Below are 19590 nucleotides of genomic sequence, written 5' to 3'. Positions count from 1 at the left end.
CACAAAATTCGAAAATTTTTGAAATTTAAATTTTTATAAAAATAATTACTAAAATTAATAATATATACAGTAATTCAAGTAATTTAATAGTAATTTATAAGTAGAAAATTATAAACGAATAATAATAATAATAATAATAATTGCAATTAAAATTTTTTTAATTATACAAATTAAATTTTTTAATTATTACTTTTAGATGAATTAAATGCGAAATAGAACTTCATAAGTATTGCATAGCTATTTCTTCAACAAAGATTTTTATTGTATTTTTCAAGCTATATCTCCGACTCCGCCCTCGCAGTTTGCTCAGCAAGTGAATGCTGGCTATGAGATACCGGCACGCTTGCGTACACTGCATAATCTGGTGATCCAATATGCGAGTCAAGGCCGTTATGAAGTGGCGGTTCCCCTGTGTAAACAAGCTTTGGAAGATCTAGAAAAAACCTCTGGTCATGATCATCCTGACGTGGCAACCATGCTTAATATTCTCGCTCTCGTATATCGAGATCAGAACAAATATAAAGAAGCTGCGAATCTTCTGAATGATGCTCTAGCCATTCGAGAGAAGACGTTAGGTGAAAATCACCCCGCAGTAGCGGCAACGTTGAACAACCTCGCAGTGCTATATGGAAAACGAGGAAAATATAAGGAGGCTGAACCCCTATGCAAACGAGCACTAGAGATCCGCGAGAAGGTATTAGGTCGCGATCATCCGGATGTAGCAAAGCAATTAAATAATCTGGCACTACTGTGCCAGAATCAAGGCAAGTACGAAGAGGTGGAACGTTATTATCAACGAGCATTGGAGATCTATGAGGTTAAGCTGGGACCGGATGACCCAAACGTCGCTAAAACGAAAAACAATCTAGCATCTTGTTACTTGAAACAAGGAAAATATAAAGATGCCGAAGTGTTATATAAGCAGGTGCTCACTAGAGCGCATGAGAGAGAATTTGGCGCCATCGATGGTGACAACAAACCGATTTGGCAGGTACGAAATAATGAATTACAATCCATATTGAATGCTTATACCTATATAGAAGTTGCGGACAAGAAATTTTTGAGCCAGTTTTTGAAAATCTTTCCAGAAGATAAAAATGTAGTAACTCGAAGTTCCAAAAAATTATATAAAATTATAAAAGAGCATTTATTCATTGTAATTTCTTTTGAAATAATTCCTTTTAGAATAATGTAATAATTGCTTAAATATTTGTAATATGGAGATTTGTTCCTACGTGATGCTATTTAAAAACAAATAAGATTTCTGGAATATTTTATTTATAAATGTATCTATTTAATTTTAAATAGATGCATTTGTGTGATAATTTTAAGTAAATAATAATATAATTGTGATATATATATATATATAAAATTTTAAACTATAATATTTGTTGTAATTAAAAGTAATAAATAATTACATGATTTAAAATTAATGATCATTGAAAAATAAAATATTTTTATATAGCAATTTTCTTACATACTGTTACTAATGAGATACTATTAAAAACATCCGGTCTTACGGAAGTTCGCGTGACTGTTAAAATGTAATTAAAAGTAAGAAACTGGTATAGTACTAATTTTATGATTTATTAGTTTTGTAGACATGTGTATACTTTTAAATTCAAAATATTCGATTTTTATTTAAAATTAATAAACTTTATTGTCTGACTTTGATTATTATTAATAGGAATGATAATTGTAGAGAAAAAAATTGGAATTTTGCGGCAATATAAGATAATATAGCATTACAAGTATGCACACTTATTTATGCAACATTTATATAATAAAAAAATCAAGAATTTAATATTGTATTATCCAAATATTTGTGTTAAATCGGAAATTTGTTATATTAATTGTCGATAATATCATGGTTCTTCAATTATTCTCGGACTTCCGGGTCTTAATGAATCAAAAATTTGCCCAGGACCAACCGTCTTTAATAATTATCTCGTCGGTGATACTGTAATACAAGAAATAAAATAAAAGTAGGTAGTAGAATCTGTTTTGCCTACGTATATTTTTTATTTTAATTAAAATTTTTTTTATTTCAAATTTTTTTTATTTAAAATTTTTTTTATTTAAAATTTTATTTAAAAATAGTGGATATTTATATAATTTAAAAAAATTTTTTTTATTAGCATCTTAAGACGTTTTGAAACAAGAATAGAATAAACTATGAATACCGGCCTTAGATTGTTAGACATATACAATTCTCTGGGGGATTGATATATTAAATGATATATGGGACCTACAGTGTTTAATGCCGGTTCCGAATGATATACTCTCGGTGGTTTGTCATTGCTTTCTAAGAAGTAGCGATCAAATCAAATTTTTGTGTTCTGAGTAGATTTGAATCCTGTGAATCTCTGGCATAGAGAGCAACAGCGTTTCATGCAATGATCAACACATTTTTAACAATTTTATAAATTGTTTATAGATGCAATTTTATATATATATATATATATATATATATATATATATATATATAATTGCACCTAGGAACAATGTACATATGTTATACCTGAGGACACAAAATTAAACGTTTTGTATGAAAAAAACAACTTTAATTCCATTGAAGTTTGTTATAATTAAACTATAATTATTAGTAAAGATATAACTCTTAGGATAATTCAGACAAATGTGCCTCAGTGCTCAATGCGCCTCACTTTTTATAGATATCTTATGTAAACTAGAGGCAACAATCAAATATTGATTTGTTCCCAAAAGAATATTATCCTAATAAAAAGTTAAGAAACAAGATATGTTAATTATACAGTCAACACGGCAATAATTATTTTAATAATTTTTTGTAAGATTTAAGATGAAAATTTTAATATGAAAATGTCGAGACTCTAATAATTTTTAAATGGAAAGAGTTTAAAGATTATGGCTAAAATTTCGCGAGTTAAAGAAAAACAAGATAATCAGTGATGAATTCTACGAATTTCACGCCTTCAATAATAATGAATTATTATACAAATAAGAATTTCGTTAAGAAATTATTTCTGTTTATTCGTAACTTACGAATTTACTGTAAAAATTGATCAAAAGATTTAGGTAGCATATGTTGATTAGAATATATATTTTTTTACAATAAAGAGGTTTTACAAATGTATTTAATGTTATGATCATTTTAAAGTATGTAAAACTATGTGCTACTTGGGTTAATTATAATCTGGAGATTTTATAAACAATATTGAAACAAATTATTATTAAAATCAAAGGAAATACAATTTACCATTTGTTTAAAATGGTTACATAAATCATATCCAATGTATCTTCTTTTTTTATAACAAATGTGGGAAAAATAAAAAAAAATCAACAAACAAATAATATAAAATTTTTTTCAAAAAATTTTCTAAAAAATGTTATAAAATAAAATTGATTTTAGTACAATAATATTTCTGTTTTTCTTAATTTTAATCTCCTTTGTTATTATATATTTACAAAGAGTATGTATAACAAGAATGAAATAATATATAATTTTAATTTTATTACTGATTTTGAACATATTAGTTATATGTGAGGCGTGTTTGTCTAAATTATTCTACAGATCTTTTTTCTATCTAAAATATCTTTAATCACTACTTTCATTTTGTTTAGGTTCAATGTTCTTTTTTTTGCTTCTTATTTTTATCCTTTTTGCGTTATTACAGTGCACTGATAAAAATAAAAATATAGTATTCAGCATTGTGCTGCACATGTTAAAAGTGTCTCGAAGTACACGTCCCTAGATATAACACTTCAGTTTAATTACCTATGCAAAAAAGATAAAAATAAAAATGTGTCAACATCACTTGAAGATGTTAAAGTGTAACCTGAATATATAATATTATATAATTGTCCCTAGGAACAACAATTGGATAGAAATAAAAATGCAATTTTTTAAATATATTAAGTAATAGTTGAAATTATATAGAATTTTATGGTATATTTAAATATCTCAAAAAATTGGAGAAAAAAATTATTAACAGGAAAAAAAGATAAAGAAAATTTCGCGAAACAAACTTTTGTCGGTAAAAAAAAAACGGCCGCACAAAAGAAGTAATTTAGATTAAAATCAAATAACAACTAAAGTAATATAACTGAATTGCCAACATTAGAAATCTTGTTATTCTTAAAAAAATAATCTTAAAAAAATAATCTCGTTATTCTTAAAAATAATTTAGACATATCTTAGGTATAATCATTTCCCTATCAAAGATAATTCATATCTTTTATTACATTAATTAAACAGAGATACTTAACTTAAATATGTTTTCTCATCTAAGATTTATATTATAAGACAGAAATATTTATTCATGATGATGACTTGGAATATATTTAATTGAACAGTATAAGATAAAGAAAAAATGTTAATTAGCATAAAATATAAATATAGTTTATAAAACAATATTGTTTTTAATAATTTAATAATAAAATTTAACAATAAATTTAATAATTTAATATTAAAATTTAACAATAAATTTAATAATAAAAAGTAAAAATAACTAATAAAAGAAATATAAGATAAAAGATTAATTTGTTGAAAAAAAATAAGGAGCAGCATTATAGATTTATATTTTATATTATCTGTTTATATAATTTAAAATTTTATCGAATTCTTGATGAAATTTTTTGAAATTCATTTAATTGTTTTTTGATCATCTTATGATTTCTGTTTTAGGTGGCCGAAGAAAGAGAGGAAAATAAACATAGGAACAAGGAAAACACACCATATGGCGAATATGGCGGTTGGCACAAGGCTGCGAAAGTGGATTCTCCTACTGTTACTACTACTTTAAAGAATCTTGGTGCCCTTTATCGAAGACAGGGTAAATACGAAGCTGCTGAAACGCTCGAAGATTGCGCCTTGAGATCTCGAAGAGAGGTAGATAATATTTGTATTAACTTCTTGGTAAAGAATACACAAGAATACAAGAATTATTACGTATAATTATAAATAATATAACTAACAATATTTCTTACATTTCTCGCACGCAGCACGTGCAACAAGTGAGTAAAAGTTTCTTAGCACTGTTCTAAAATTTTGATTTTTGCACATTGCAAAATTACACAAAATTGATTTTCTTTGTCTGCGTTTAAAATATTCTTTTTTAAATATTTTTTAATTCAAATTTTAATTTGAATTAATATAATGTTAATTAATTGATTGCCACATATAATAATTAATACATATAATTAATATATATATGAACCAAATTTCTTGATTGTTTCTTCAAGTCACATTTATAATTCATACACAAATCACATTTTAACAATTATTATAACAATCGATTATAAAATAAAAAGACCTATCAAGAGAGAAAAATTTTTTTATTCACCTTGGAATAAATTTATGATTTGAGGCATTAGTAGTCAAAATGTTAGATAGTAGATTACTTTTTTCAGCTAGACTCCTTGCACAATTCATTTTTTCTCCTCTTTCTTTAACGTGAAAAGAAAAAGAAGAAATATCAATTGTGCAAAAAGTTCAAATTAACTAGGCCTTTAAATATTTAGATCAAATATTAGAATTATATAATAAATTTGCAAATTAGAATTAATAAAAAATACATATATGATATACATAATATTGTGTGTGTGTATATATTAGGTGTTGGAATTAATTCGTAGCGTTTTACAAGTGATGGGAAGTACTTTCATTAATGTATTTTTTAATGCTCATGTGAAATAAATAACATTCTTTCATTAAAAACGCTACGAATTAATTCCAACACCTAATATATATATATATATATATATATGAAATAAAAAAATATATATCCATTAAAATTTGATTTAATTAGTTACAATAATATGCATTTGTAAAATAATTTGTTTTTCTTTTTGCAGGCATTAGAATTGGTGAGTAAGGCACGGGTGGTACAGACGCTGTTAGGCGATGACAAAAGCTCTACCAGACGTGGCTCACGATCCAGTCTGGCTAATAGCGAACATGAACAAAGTCACGAAGAGGTGAGTTTTTTTTCTGTCGTTTGTCATTTCGACGTATAAATTAGCCGTATGCACTTCCGCATGCTATGCAGTAGCTGACACAAACACTTATAGCCGTCTACTATCCTTTTCTTCTTTCTTTTTGTTCTTTTTTTCGTTTCGTCGTCCGTCACGTCCGGCACAACCTGATCTGACCGAATTCTGGCCGAATCTCATCGGCGACCGCACTCGCACGCATACGAACGCAATCGAACGCAGGTGAACAGTTCGCTGCCATTGGTGCAAAGGGCGCTACATGAAGGACAGTCAGCGGCGAGCAGTGGCCAGCACCAACATGATGCTAGTCCTAACAAACCCGGGTTTAAAAATAAGATCTTCCAAGCTTTTGGCATTCACTCGTCATCTACATAAATCGGGTGGATTCCATTTTCCGTTTCTCGTTAGCTTCTATTCCGCTTTATTGATTCGTTAAATCCGTTCTCTTCAGTTGCGTATCCTGTATTTTTTCTAACAAATTTTATCTATCTTTTACTCTATAATGCTTTCTTATAACATTTGTCTCATCTTAAATGCAGAATACATACATACATACGTACGTACATATGTGTGTGTGTGTATATATGTGTATATATATATATGTGTATGTATGTATGTGTGTGTGTGTATATATATATATGTGTATATATATGTATATATATATATATATATATATATATATATATATATATATATATAATGTATTGTAGCTAAAGAGAACAGATATATTTTACCGTGCTCTCATTCGTTTATCGATGATTTTTTTAAGTACGACGTCACTGAATAGATAGATGTATTTCTAGGATGAGCGAAGATTCTAAAATATATTCTTTTAGAATGATAATCTATAAACAATTCATATCTCAATCGATTAATTTCTATCTTTTGGTATCATAAAATAGAAAACTAGGAAACTTAATATTATAAAATTAAAATGAAAGTCTGGTAAAATTAAAATTAATTGGTCAAATTTGAAATAAAATATTAAAATTAAAGATATTAAAATGAAGTATTAAGATTTATTTTTGTCTCTGTACTCACAATTTTATAATCTCCTTAATTAAATAGTTCATTGTTTTATACAGATTATGAAAGAACGTATCAAGAAAAATATTGAAACTAGATAGAATGGAAAGTGTGTCAGTTTATATGTGGCGTAAAAATATAGTATCGCGTAATGCATATCTAACAATAAGTACACATCCTGAATATGCTCCGAATAGAACACATCTAACTATCATGTGATAAAGCGTGACGTAAATATACCCTTCCAAGTGAATCACTCAGTATAGAATTATATGCAGGATTCTCCTTAAATCATCGATTAGAACATTGATGATTTATTTTTAGAATTTTATTCATTCAAGATATTTTATAATTATATTTGACACACATTTTATTGTACACTTTGTAAAGCTATTCATCATCATTTCCTAAGATGAGCAGAAAATTTCAGCAATTTTTTTTTAGAAGAACAATAAGGTATTAGCGTTTTTGATATGGCATTTCTCTTTATTCATTATAGACACAAATTAAAAACTTTTTTACGTATTTTAGTATTATATATAATTACAGGGTGTAATCATCGTTTTAATTGGAACACCTTGTATATATTGCATTTACGTGAGACTCATTTTTCAGATAAAGGTTTACTCACTTATATCGTAAATGTAAGAAATAACTGGACCAGCTTATCTGTCATTTTATGCAAACTGTAGCTGACAAATATAAAAACGATAAAAAAATATAAAATAACATAATATTGTAAATATACGAAAATGTTATGTTAATTGAAAATATAAAGATTTTTAACTATGAAAAACATTAAGAAATTTAAACTCGTATTATTAAAATATACGGATATTTTTTATATAAGGATATTTCACATCAAATCGAACCGAAAAAATGCGTGTTTTTTTGCTCTTTCCGAAATTTTTGATTCTTATACATAATGTTAAGATATGTATTTTAACGCTGTAATCATAATACTTTTTGAGATATGAAAGTTTTTAATTTAAATTTAAAAAATTTTGAAAATGATACTTTTAGAATGCTCCAACTTCAAAACGGTTTAAAATACAGAACTTGACGACAAATAATTTTAAAGCGTATTTATCACTTTACGCGTGAATAAACAAATTTTTAAATAATGTATAATTGTTGAAAAATATATTGTATATTTAAATACTTACAAAAATTTTTTAAAGAGATTAAAGTTATACGGTTTGGAAGTTAAAGCGTTCTAAAGATATTCGGAATTTGTGTAAAACTTTTACACCTTGAAAAACATTATGATTATAACATTGGAACTTGAACTAGAAATGCATTTTAATATTATATAAGAATAAAAAATTTCAAAAAAAAATAAATATTTTTTTCTGTTTGATTTGATGTAAAAATCATATCTATAATGTTAACTTATCTAGGAAATAAAATATATTAAAATATATTAAATCTACTTTGAAATATGTAACGTATTACATTATTGCCTTCCAATTTTGAAGCATTTTTGACGCATTTCATTAGATATTTATTTACTACGATTATTCATAAAATATTTGAAATTACATTTTTATTGATGAATCTAGTATATGTTAAAATTTGTACATCTAAAAAAAATTGTGTCAATAAGGTAATCAATATTGATTTGATATGACATATTTTTCTCTATACTTCTCTTTTTTTACGTAGACGTTTTATAGCAGGTTCAGTCATTTTCTTATATTCATGATTTACATAAAGAGATTGCAACAATCAAATATATTTGACACGTTGATTTTAATTGAAATTAAAAAATGAATGCAATTAGAAGAATCAATAAAAACAATATATATATGTTGATAAGAACTCAAAAATATAAAGAATCTAAACATAATGAAAATTCTTATATATTTGATTTATCATATGTTATGTAGTCTGATTTAAAAACTTTTCTTCTTTTGCCCCTAAAATGTGTGTCTATTTCTTTTTTTTTCTTTTTTATCGAAATCGATGAAATTACGCACATGTTATTTAAAAGTAGTATTTAAAAGTAGTATTGTGCAAATTGCAACTTTGCTTAACTATATAATGCAGTATAGATTCGCAAAGCAAATCCTGAAAAAAAAAAGAAACTAAATATATTAATGATTAAAAGGCTTCAACTGAAATAAGCAAAAGACTATGTAAAAACAATGTTATAAATCTAATAATTCTGAAAATATTCCGAATTTTATTCAATTTATTATAACAATTACATGCATATGTATTTATTACGATATAAATTGGAATATAAATCGGAATATAATTCATTAAAATTTATCGGAAAATATATTCTAACGTTTTAAATGAAGTCAAAATTGGAATACATCGATAAATATTGACGATGTATTTTGATTTTTTAAATTTTATTTTATAAAGAGTTTCTCCAAGTTTGCAATGCAGTGACACACATATATCTCATATATCGATAAAAATATTAGATAGTACGAAATATATTTTATTAAGTATTTTGCGTTATAAACAAATCGATTTTAAAAATTTATCACCATATGGCTTTTAGCGATATCTTAATCGCAATTTATGCACGGTTCGAAACCAGATTGCAGCAATTTCTTGAATATATAATATTTTGAAAATATGAAATAAGATATCTCGAAGATATATTTTATTTACAGCGATAGATATATTTACATAATTGTATAGAGAAAAATGTATTTCAAATATAATTCGGACATAGATCTACATCGAATGTATTTGAAAATTTTATTAGGAAAAAATGTCAAGTCGAAATTAAAAATATATATTCGAAATATATCTGAATTATACTTGAAATATATTTAACGGTGGCACAAAATGATGTAGGCGATATCTCTCGTAAGATTTCAACGGTGCATGTAAAAAAAGAAAAAAATTAATGTTTGTTGATTTCTGCGTTGCGAGATACCAAGAGTATGATTTTGATTGAAAAAGAGATATGAGTTTTATATGTATATTCTACGAAGCGACATACAGCAATCTTAATATACACACATTCTTTTTTTAGATAGGATAATTTGTTACATAAATTAATGATTATTTTATTCTCGATTAAATTAATAGGTTAAAAATGATGAAGGTAGTGCCTTGAGATTTTAATAAATAATAAATAAATTATTTTCAAACTTTAGACTTTAATTTATTCTTAATTTCTTCTCCATTGATATTTTGAAGTCATCACAATTTTTTTTATTATAGTTAGTCTATGAAGAAATGATAATGTATATAAAACATTATTTTTTATAATACTTTTAATAATTATGTGTTAAATCAAGATTTAAATTAAGATTAAATTGCTTCTGAAAAAAATATGTATATAATCATACTTGATTTTCTTTGCATATAACATGATGCATAAATGTATAATATGCAACATGTAGTTTCACTTTTCATAGCTATATATTCTTTTACATTAATTGATTATCGTTTTTCTATTATACAAATGTAAAATAAGATCGAAGAATATGAAGTGCTTTACATTTTATAAGTTATTTCATATCTTATTTACATCAAATGTTATGCATATTATGATAAAATATGAAATATTTTGTGAATTATTTACTTTTTAATAATTTTAATTATCTAAATAATTTTACATAAAGAATATTAAGAAAATCGAGTAAGAAAAAAATATATATTCCAATATAGAACAAAAAATTTAGGTTGAAATCTATGTTACGCTTTTTGACATGCTCTATCTACAACAAAACTATATTAACCAAAGATATTTCGAAAATACTAACAATTTTTATTTGAAATATCTTTATAAAGTTGTATTTTAGAATTTTGTGTTAATTATAATAACTTCTAATAATCAACAATAACGCACACACTCATATACATAAAGATTTTGCAATTAAAAGCAAGTATTGTAGACTCTATCTATTTTAGATCTATTTTAGATCATTTATTTTGGAACATCTATTTCGTTATAATCTAATTTTATTTTATAATTATGCGCTTCATCCGAGTAGAACGAGACATGACTATATTTCTATTCGGACGAAGCATTCGCATAATTATGATCGAACTTCACTTGTAAGTTCGTTTGATCATGTAATTTTATTTTGAGCTATTTTATTAGTACATGTTTGCCATATCAGTACATATAAAATATATTTATGATAGAATATTTTTTTATTTCCATGTATAGTGTGAGAAATTGAACGAAAACAGAACGCGTAATATTTTATTTATTTAATTAAAGATTCAATTTCACATGTTCCATTAAAATGCGATTAAAAATTGAAGGCATCTAAAATAAAGAAATATCTAAGTCCTAACTGTGTTCCAATTTTGTTCAAAAATAATTTTTTCTTGGTCTTGAAATAGATAGGTATGTTTTTAGTGCAAATAGAGCGTTTGTCTCAAGCTTTTAGGCTTAAAATAGACGTTAAAAATTAGCACTAAGAAAGGACACAAGTTCAGGATTCGTAATATTCAAGATTAACAAAAAAATGTTGATTGTACATTCTGTAAAAATGTAGAAGCTTCTTTGATGAGTTTTTTAAATAGTCAAATTAAATCTGAGCAATCAAAAGAGATATTTTAATAGTCAGTATTTTAACACTATTTTGAAAATTATTTTATGTAAATTATTTCATATTGTTACAACATAAAGAGAAATAATTGTTTAATATAATTTAAGGTAAATAAGGTAAATATGTAATAGTATACCACAAAATTTATATTTTCGAGTGTAGAAAGGGTATGAGTCCAAATTAGAAATCTAAATTTTTTATTCAATAGATAAGATTCAGAAATGTTTCAAAAATATTAAATGTCAATTAAATTTTCAAAAATAATTTTCTTAATCTTTTCACTGAAATTAAAATTTAACAGTTTTTTTAATACTGAAAAATTTATTAAATATGATTTGTCCTTTTTTTATACTCATTAATTCAATTTTAGAATAGATGGATTCTACAATACGTTTGATTTTAGAACGCCGAAAAGGCATGTAGAAAAAAAATAGAAATTTATGGAACGTATAATGTAATGTTCGTAATGAATGGAATATTGTGCATTTTTCTGCACGCAAACTTGTGTTTAACTATGAGATTCGTTCTTTGGATCAACTTGCGTTGTCGTTTTTGTTTCGCTTTTGGTTCTTGAGTATAAATTGAGCGGAATCCGAGGTAACAAAACGAGGATGACGATGACATAGCGGAAATATATCAATGCCGATGACGAAAGGATAAATAATAAGGTGCGTATTTTTTTCGTAGAAAAGTACATAGAGATTTTCGTTAAGCACATAATTTAACTGATTGCGATTATTTTTGTTTATTGTTTTTGTTTATTGTTTATTTCTTTCTAGATATTTTATTTCTTTTAAATGAATAAATATCTGGTTAATGTTGAAGGAGCAAGTCGATAAAAAGATAATACATCTTATAAAGATACACTTTTTATATAAAGATTAAAAATATATATCAGATTGTATAATATATCGGTTGATTATTTTTATAAATAATCAAATTATTTTATATTGAAAATAAAAGTTATTGGTAATATATGATATGGATTTTATATTATTATATACAAAATCTGTATTTAATTTTTTTAAAACATCTTCTCGTTTACTTGCTTCTTTAATTTTTATTTTCTAATAATTAATGAATGCCTTTGATGTGAAATTCATAAATATAGTGATAATAATAATAAATATAATTGTATCGAATATAATAAGTTTTAAAACAGAATGTGAATACTAATATTAATAACTAGATAATTAAGGAAGTTGCAGAAGAAGTAAATGTAAACTTGTTGTGTGGAATTGCATGCCGAAACAATAATTGTGTATCATAATTGTTTTCACGATTTTTGTGTGCTTGCTATGATGAAATATAAATGCTCATTAGTTAATTTAACTAATTTACTATGCGGTTCTTTCAGAGCACTGTTATTAATATTGTATAAAATATAATTATAAATATCTTGTGTCTTTAATAAAAATAGAATTGACGTCAATATTAAATCACAAATTGTAGGATTACTACAGAAGAATATCATATAAAATGCAGAAAACCATATGAAGTGCGAGAATATTCTTTATAGGAATTGGAAAAGTTTCTATTAACATAATTATCATTAATTTACATCAAAGTGTCATAATATTTGTTTATGTATTGATATAATTAATATTATATTTAAAGTAAAAAATGTATATTAACTTCATTTAGTAATTATATAAAAAAAAATAACGTAATTTATTATTTCTGTATGGATTTATTCATTATAGATATCCAAACTTTAAATTATTATATTATTTCTATATTATTCAATTTTTAGAGGTATATTATCCGTAGAAATAATCGAAGACACAAGATTCTTTTTATTTTTGAAACAATTAGGCTTAAAACTTGTTGCCATTCTGTTGCAGGACTGGAAATATGCCTTTCGTGCGAAGTAAAGGAAACGTTCATTGACGAAAACTACTTTACGAGAACTACATTAGACTATAATCTCAATGTGCGAATGATAAGAGGCGAAAGGAGATTCTGCATTGACGGATGATGTTCGGATCGTTTACAGCACACATTCCAGTTACTTCTCTCTAACGAAAAACTCACTGTTATGCGAGCTAATTTATTCTGCTTTTAGATTTTTATTCATAATTTCATGCGGACAATTTTACTGTTTAGCACGAATTACTATTTACGACGTTTTCAAACGATTATAAGAATAAATCTGAAAGATATCGAGTAATCGAATGAAAATTCAAAAGAATAATTATTTAAATCACGTACATTATTTCTATTTATATTTTTTTCGATAATGTGCGTTGTCCTAGCTAAATCTGATTAATTTCAACTTCATATTTGCACGTGTATAATGATAAAAATACTTCCACATATGCGTTTTTTCTTCTATGGTGATATTTTAACTTTTTCAGTTTTAATTGAATGTGCAACTGTTAGATTTACATATATATTTAATTTATATTAATTTCGCACATTTCGATGATTATCTTAAGTAAGAAATAGTTTTTTTGCGGCATTATGGACACATTTTCTTAAAATTAGTTTTTAAATCTATATTTAAAAAATAGATCCCTTGATAAAAGGACCATCCTATAGATTGTTACAAAATTGTGTTTTAGCAATATTTTACTTTATGTTTTACATAAACTTTAGAAGATTAAAGTGTAAATTTTTCAATATGTTTTTTTCAATATGTTTTTCATGCAATAGAAGGATAATGTCACAATCAATGACATACGCAGCGATGTTGTAGCAGAAATTGTGAGCGTAAAACTTGTCTATTTGTTTATCAAACAGATAATAAAACCATTCGATTAATATAAGTCAGTTTTCAATTGCGCTGGATTATATGCCAGCTAGTAAATTGCAAAAAAAATGTAATGCTTGTAATTTTTACAGAATTTTAACGTGTGGAAAAAGTGCACCGTCTGCCGTAAGGTACATGGTTGAATCCGAATCTAACATATTATTTAACTTCAGATCTCTCTCTCTCTCTCTCTCTCTCTCTCTCTCTCTCTCTCTCTCTCTCTCTCCCCCCTATCTCTCGCTCTCATTCCCCTCTCCTCTGCCTCCTTCTCCCCTCTCCCCCACTTTTTCCGCTATTGAACTCCCTTGGAAAAATTAAACGAAATGCTTTTTTCATCACGGTAATTCAACTGCGATGGTCAGATAACTAGGGAATTGAATAATATATTGTCAAATAATCCGGATTCTTTGCATGATTCTAGAGTTCTAGATTCGAAAGTGCAATACATGTATTTTCGATATACGTCAAAATCTTCGAGATCGTTCTCATGACTTTGACATATTCCATTGCATTAAGATAAAAAATTGTGATTATCTTTTCCATTCATAAGTGTACATATAGTTGGCATCGAAAAGATTGACGCTTTGAATCATTTTTTTAAATATCTAACAGGAGAATTTGATTCTTTTTACAAAAATACTATGGAGCATAAAATAAACAGAGTATAAAATTTTTTATGTTAAGCCTTTTTTAATAATAAATTCTTAGTTATTATTTCCGTTTTGCAACTTTTACTACATGCCAGAAATTCGAGTTAATTCCAATTAACTGTACTTCAAGTTGAGAGATATAGACGAGAGGAAAAAATCAATTTCAAATATTAAATTATGTGCAACATAATTTTGTCACTTGAAAAATGTATGTAAATATATTTTTTTGAGTGTAGTTATATAAAAATGTTTTTTAAAAATGTAATTAAGATTATAATAATTTATTTTTATAATAGAATTATATTATTATTATCAAAATAAATTAATTTTATGTATTGTTGTATAACTCAAAGTATTGATATTTTGTGTATTAATTTTTACGTATGAGAAATATTTTCTATTCATTGTATTATAATTAATGGTTTGAATTAATTTAAATCAATCTTTGTTGAAAGTTATTAATTAAAACTGTTTTTATTTCTTAAATAAATTTTGGAAGTCGTAAAAAGAAAATTTTAATTTTCGTCTTTTTAATGTCAACTTGCACACTTACGAGTTCTAAACTAAAATGAAACATATTTTATTAACATATTTTTTCGAGCTTTTTTTACTGTGTTTTATCATTTTTGAATATCCCTGGATTCGAAATGAAAACGATTATTTTTTCTATAATTTTTAAAAAAGTTCAAATAAAAAGTTTAATATTGTTCGCATTATACATATATTATTTTATTTTAAATGAATGTTTTCGTGAAAATGAAAAAACATAAAAGAAGTTAACAATAAGCAAATCGATGCATTGCAATTGAGCATTCTTCTAGACTTTCCATTTGATCTCTTTAATCTCCTATTCTTGGAAATGTTTGACTACGTAAATATACACACAGTAAAATAATGAAAACTATATGCATTCGAAACTGCGTAACATTGTATTCGGTTCTATTGAATGTACACGTTTAATTCACGTCTTGACGGAAAGAAAAATATTGCATATTTATCTATTTGTAAATTAAATCTTTTTTGAAAACTTTATTTATTTATTTTCATCACTTACAATATTTTACATTATCATTTTTGCTTTATTTTTGTTACATGCCTTTAATATTGTTCCAATTTATGTGCCTGAGAGCTTAAAGGCCTAAATTCTCTTTCAATTCGATTAAAATTAATAAATGTTGATCCTCAGCAGACATTTTATATATATATAAAAGGCTTCCCATTCCATAAGATTTTTTTTATTCCGTCTAGGAAAGAATTTCTTAAACTCCTTAATATATAACAATAGATTATAATTAATTACGTAAAATAATTGTTAGTTCCGATTACATCTCTAAATCTTTTATTTCGAACGATTTTGTTTGTAATGAAGTTATATAAATTCCGTGATATCAAAGGCTTAAATTTCTGTGTCTACTGAGGATTGAATGCTCCTTTTTTGATTGAGATTATTTTAAATTAAACCATTTTAGTAAAATTACAAGTTAAGGAAAGATCTGCAAGTCAAATAGATATAATAGGTTCAATGTTTTGAAATTATCTAATGTATTCTCTTTCTGTTGTGTACTGTTATTATTTAAAAATTTATATATATATATATATATATAATAAAAACTTTTATAAAATACAATGACAAGGAATAATATAATGGCAAGAAAAATTGATATTGGCCTTATTATTCACATATACTTACTAATGCATATGCGATATGAAACTTGACGCTATGTATTATTTTATGTCTATCGATTCATTTTATCATTTCAAGTTTAAAAATACTGAACTAATGTCATTGGGCAGCGACTGTTTTACAAGATATTTCGTCTTACATCCGAATATATCAGGATAAAATACAAGATATTTCATAAATACTTATATGTCGATATTTTTTTAGTAATTTTGCGTGCAGAGTGATAACGAATATCGATTAAAAAACCAAATATAGTTAGATTGAACAAAATATCAAATAACTTTAAAATTTCGAAAATACTTTCATCAAACATGAAAATCGTCATATCGCTCGAAACAAAATAATTTTTTTTTATTTGAAACTTATTAAATGTATTATTTTCGAAATATTTGTGATCATTTAAAATTTATTTACGTTCATGTAATAAACATAATTATTATTTACATATAACTATCACGTGATTAGAAAATGTAATTATGTAGATATGTCATGTTTTTCTAATTTACATTTTATTTTAAATATATTCAATACTAAAAATAACAAAACTTTCAAATATGAAGATTGATTTAACTTATTTGTCTATAAGAAGGAATAAATGAAGTCGAATTTCTAAAATATGATTTGCTGTACATTAAATTAAAGAGAAAAATTTAATAATTTGTTATTAAAATAATTTGTTATACTTTTGTTGCATTTCTATAAAATTATCATTTTGCTCAAATAGATTTGATCGATAAACAGAATTAACGCCATTCTATTTTATTCTAATTTTTTTTCATCTTTCTACATAAGATCAGCAAAAATTCTTTTTTTTCTTATATAGAAAATCTATACTATCATTGTTTCATTGTGAAAAACCGCTGTCTAGAATTAATATAATAATATTACATCTACGACGAAGTTTTCTAAAAAAAATAATGATGCTTTTGTATTCGGTATGAATGATACAAGAGATAATCTAAATAATATTCGAGAAGTATATTATCGGATCACGAATGGATACATATACTTACATGGATAGATACTGTTTTATTATATATGCGGTTGCATAATATTAATAGGAGCTTTCGAAGCGTAATGTAGCTCTCAGGTGCAAACATATTGTTATTTAATGACATGCATATATGTATAAGCTTTGATTTATAATAAATATTTCCACTTATACATTCTTTCCTTCAATGTCCAAGCAAAATCAACAAGAATTCTAACATTTACATATTACTACATTTATTACATTTACATATTATTCTTATACGTCTTCTACATCACAAAACACGGCCACATGTCACATAATTCGATTTTTTTATTTCAATTTTTAAGTGTATGACCAAAAATTTTTAATTGTATTTTAATGATCATTTTGTGATATTAAAAGAATCCGCAATAGGATCGAAACGTCTATTGTACATTATATTGAATATATCGATCAAATAATATATACATATATATATTAAATAAGAGAAGATGACCCCAAACAGAGTTGCCCATCCACAAAGATTTAAAAGTGCTAAATATTTTCTGAAATTTTAGTCATTTATTTATATTGTTCCATGAATGGTAAAGAGTTTCGTTCTAATCTATTTTTTAGTGTTGCAATTTCAATTTCTGGCAGCGTATTTATTAAAATTTAATAATAAATATTTTTAGTAAATAATATTAATAATCTTTATAATCAAAATTCACGTTATATAAATATAATTTCATTATATGAAAAAATAAAAAAATATTTTATGAATAAATTTTCAAGACATTAAATTTTATATCATTCAGTATAAATAATTTTATATACATATAATAATAAATTAATAAATATGTAACTAAAGTATTATGAAGAACTAGAATAATTTAAAATTCATTCGCAATATCTTTTTAACTGATTATAAGCATCCGGAACCGATAGAGAACGGTAGAGTAACAGTAGTGAATGGATTGACGATTTACAGAGGAGCCGCGGGTATCACTGCCTACTGCAGTACGAAAGGATCGGCATATTTCTAAGGAAATGTTTGGACACAGGATACTGGAGCGACGAGAGCCAAAATGCGAATGTAAATAAGATATCGATATCGATATCATATCTTTGAAATGTATATTTAAATAATATCACTTTTTAGATATTTTTATACTAAAACTGAAAAATCTTCAAACTCCATCGGCTAATTTCCAAAGTTTTTTAAAAACTGAATATTAAAAAAATCTTTCATCAAAGATCCATAACAGCAGATTACTTAAAATAAATTTAACGTCATTAATATTACGAATTGTTTATTTTACGCGTCGAGGAAATAAGTATGAAAAATGAAAAATTTGAATCAGGTACATGATTGTTTGTATTGCAGTGGCCACGAATGAGATAGCAGAACCTCAAGGTGTAAACACGAGCATTGGCATTGGAGCTAGCGTTATTATCTTTATATTAATTATTCTCAGATTAATTTATCTTAGGCTGTGAGTATTAATTCTCGAGATAATATGCACATTTTGTTCAAAACATATTTACGAATTATATTCGCAGACGAAAAGCTACGCCGGTCAAAAACACCGAAAATGTTCAAATCGCGGAATGAAAGAAAGATCAAAACGTCGCCGTTATGTTTTACGCGAAATTGAGTGACGGCACGCATAATAACATGAATACGAAAACATCCCCGAGGATAATCTCTGATAATCCGTACAGTCTAAGTGGCAACGCATACAGATAAATCACAACTGTGCAAAACAATTTAAAGAGACGCACCAATTCGGATCATACACTGCAGAAAAATATTAAAATTACATGAAAAATAGGTATAAAAATAATATGTGGAAAATTAATAAAAATTAATACTTTTATCCCTAATTGTGTATAAATATATTTTTATGTTTGACAGAAAATTATACAATAATAATAGTATATTTTATAATTTATATGTAAATGTACAAATTTTTGTAATATATAACATAATGGTAATATACCATAATATTTATATTTTT

General features: G+C 25.3%; 1 protein-coding gene across 7 annotated transcripts in view; it reads left to right on the top strand.

The window, feature by feature from the left end:
- Klc (kinesin light chain) overlaps positions 1-17781 on the top strand; it is a 30574-nt gene extending 12793 nt beyond the window's left edge. For 4 of the 7 annotated variants that reach the window (XM_011066786.2, XM_011066783.2, XM_011066781.2 and 1 more), the window contains exons 4-8: positions 276-991; positions 4667-4870; positions 4984-4995; positions 5836-5958; positions 6196-10115. In XM_011066786.2, coding sequence (XP_011065088.1) covers positions 276-991; positions 4667-4870; positions 4984-4995; positions 5836-5958; positions 6196-6348 — 1208 coding nt within the window. In that variant the 3' untranslated portion in view covers positions 6349-10115. Of the gene's footprint in view, positions 1-275; positions 992-4666; positions 4871-4983; positions 4996-5835; positions 5959-6195; positions 10116-13375 lie in introns of those variants that run through there. The other 3 variants (XM_011066785.2, XM_087405798.1, XM_011066782.2) reach the window with 3 other exon arrangements.
- The last annotated feature ends 1809 nt before the right edge of the window (positions 17782-19590 follow it).

This window comes from Acromyrmex echinatior, chromosome 4 (genome assembly GCF_024713525.1).
Source record: "Acromyrmex echinatior isolate Ae372 chromosome 4, ASM2471352v2, whole genome shotgun sequence".
NCBI classification, from domain to species: domain Eukaryota; kingdom Metazoa; phylum Arthropoda; class Insecta; order Hymenoptera; family Formicidae; genus Acromyrmex; species Acromyrmex echinatior.
This window is presented reverse-complemented; position numbering and strand designations above follow the sequence as displayed.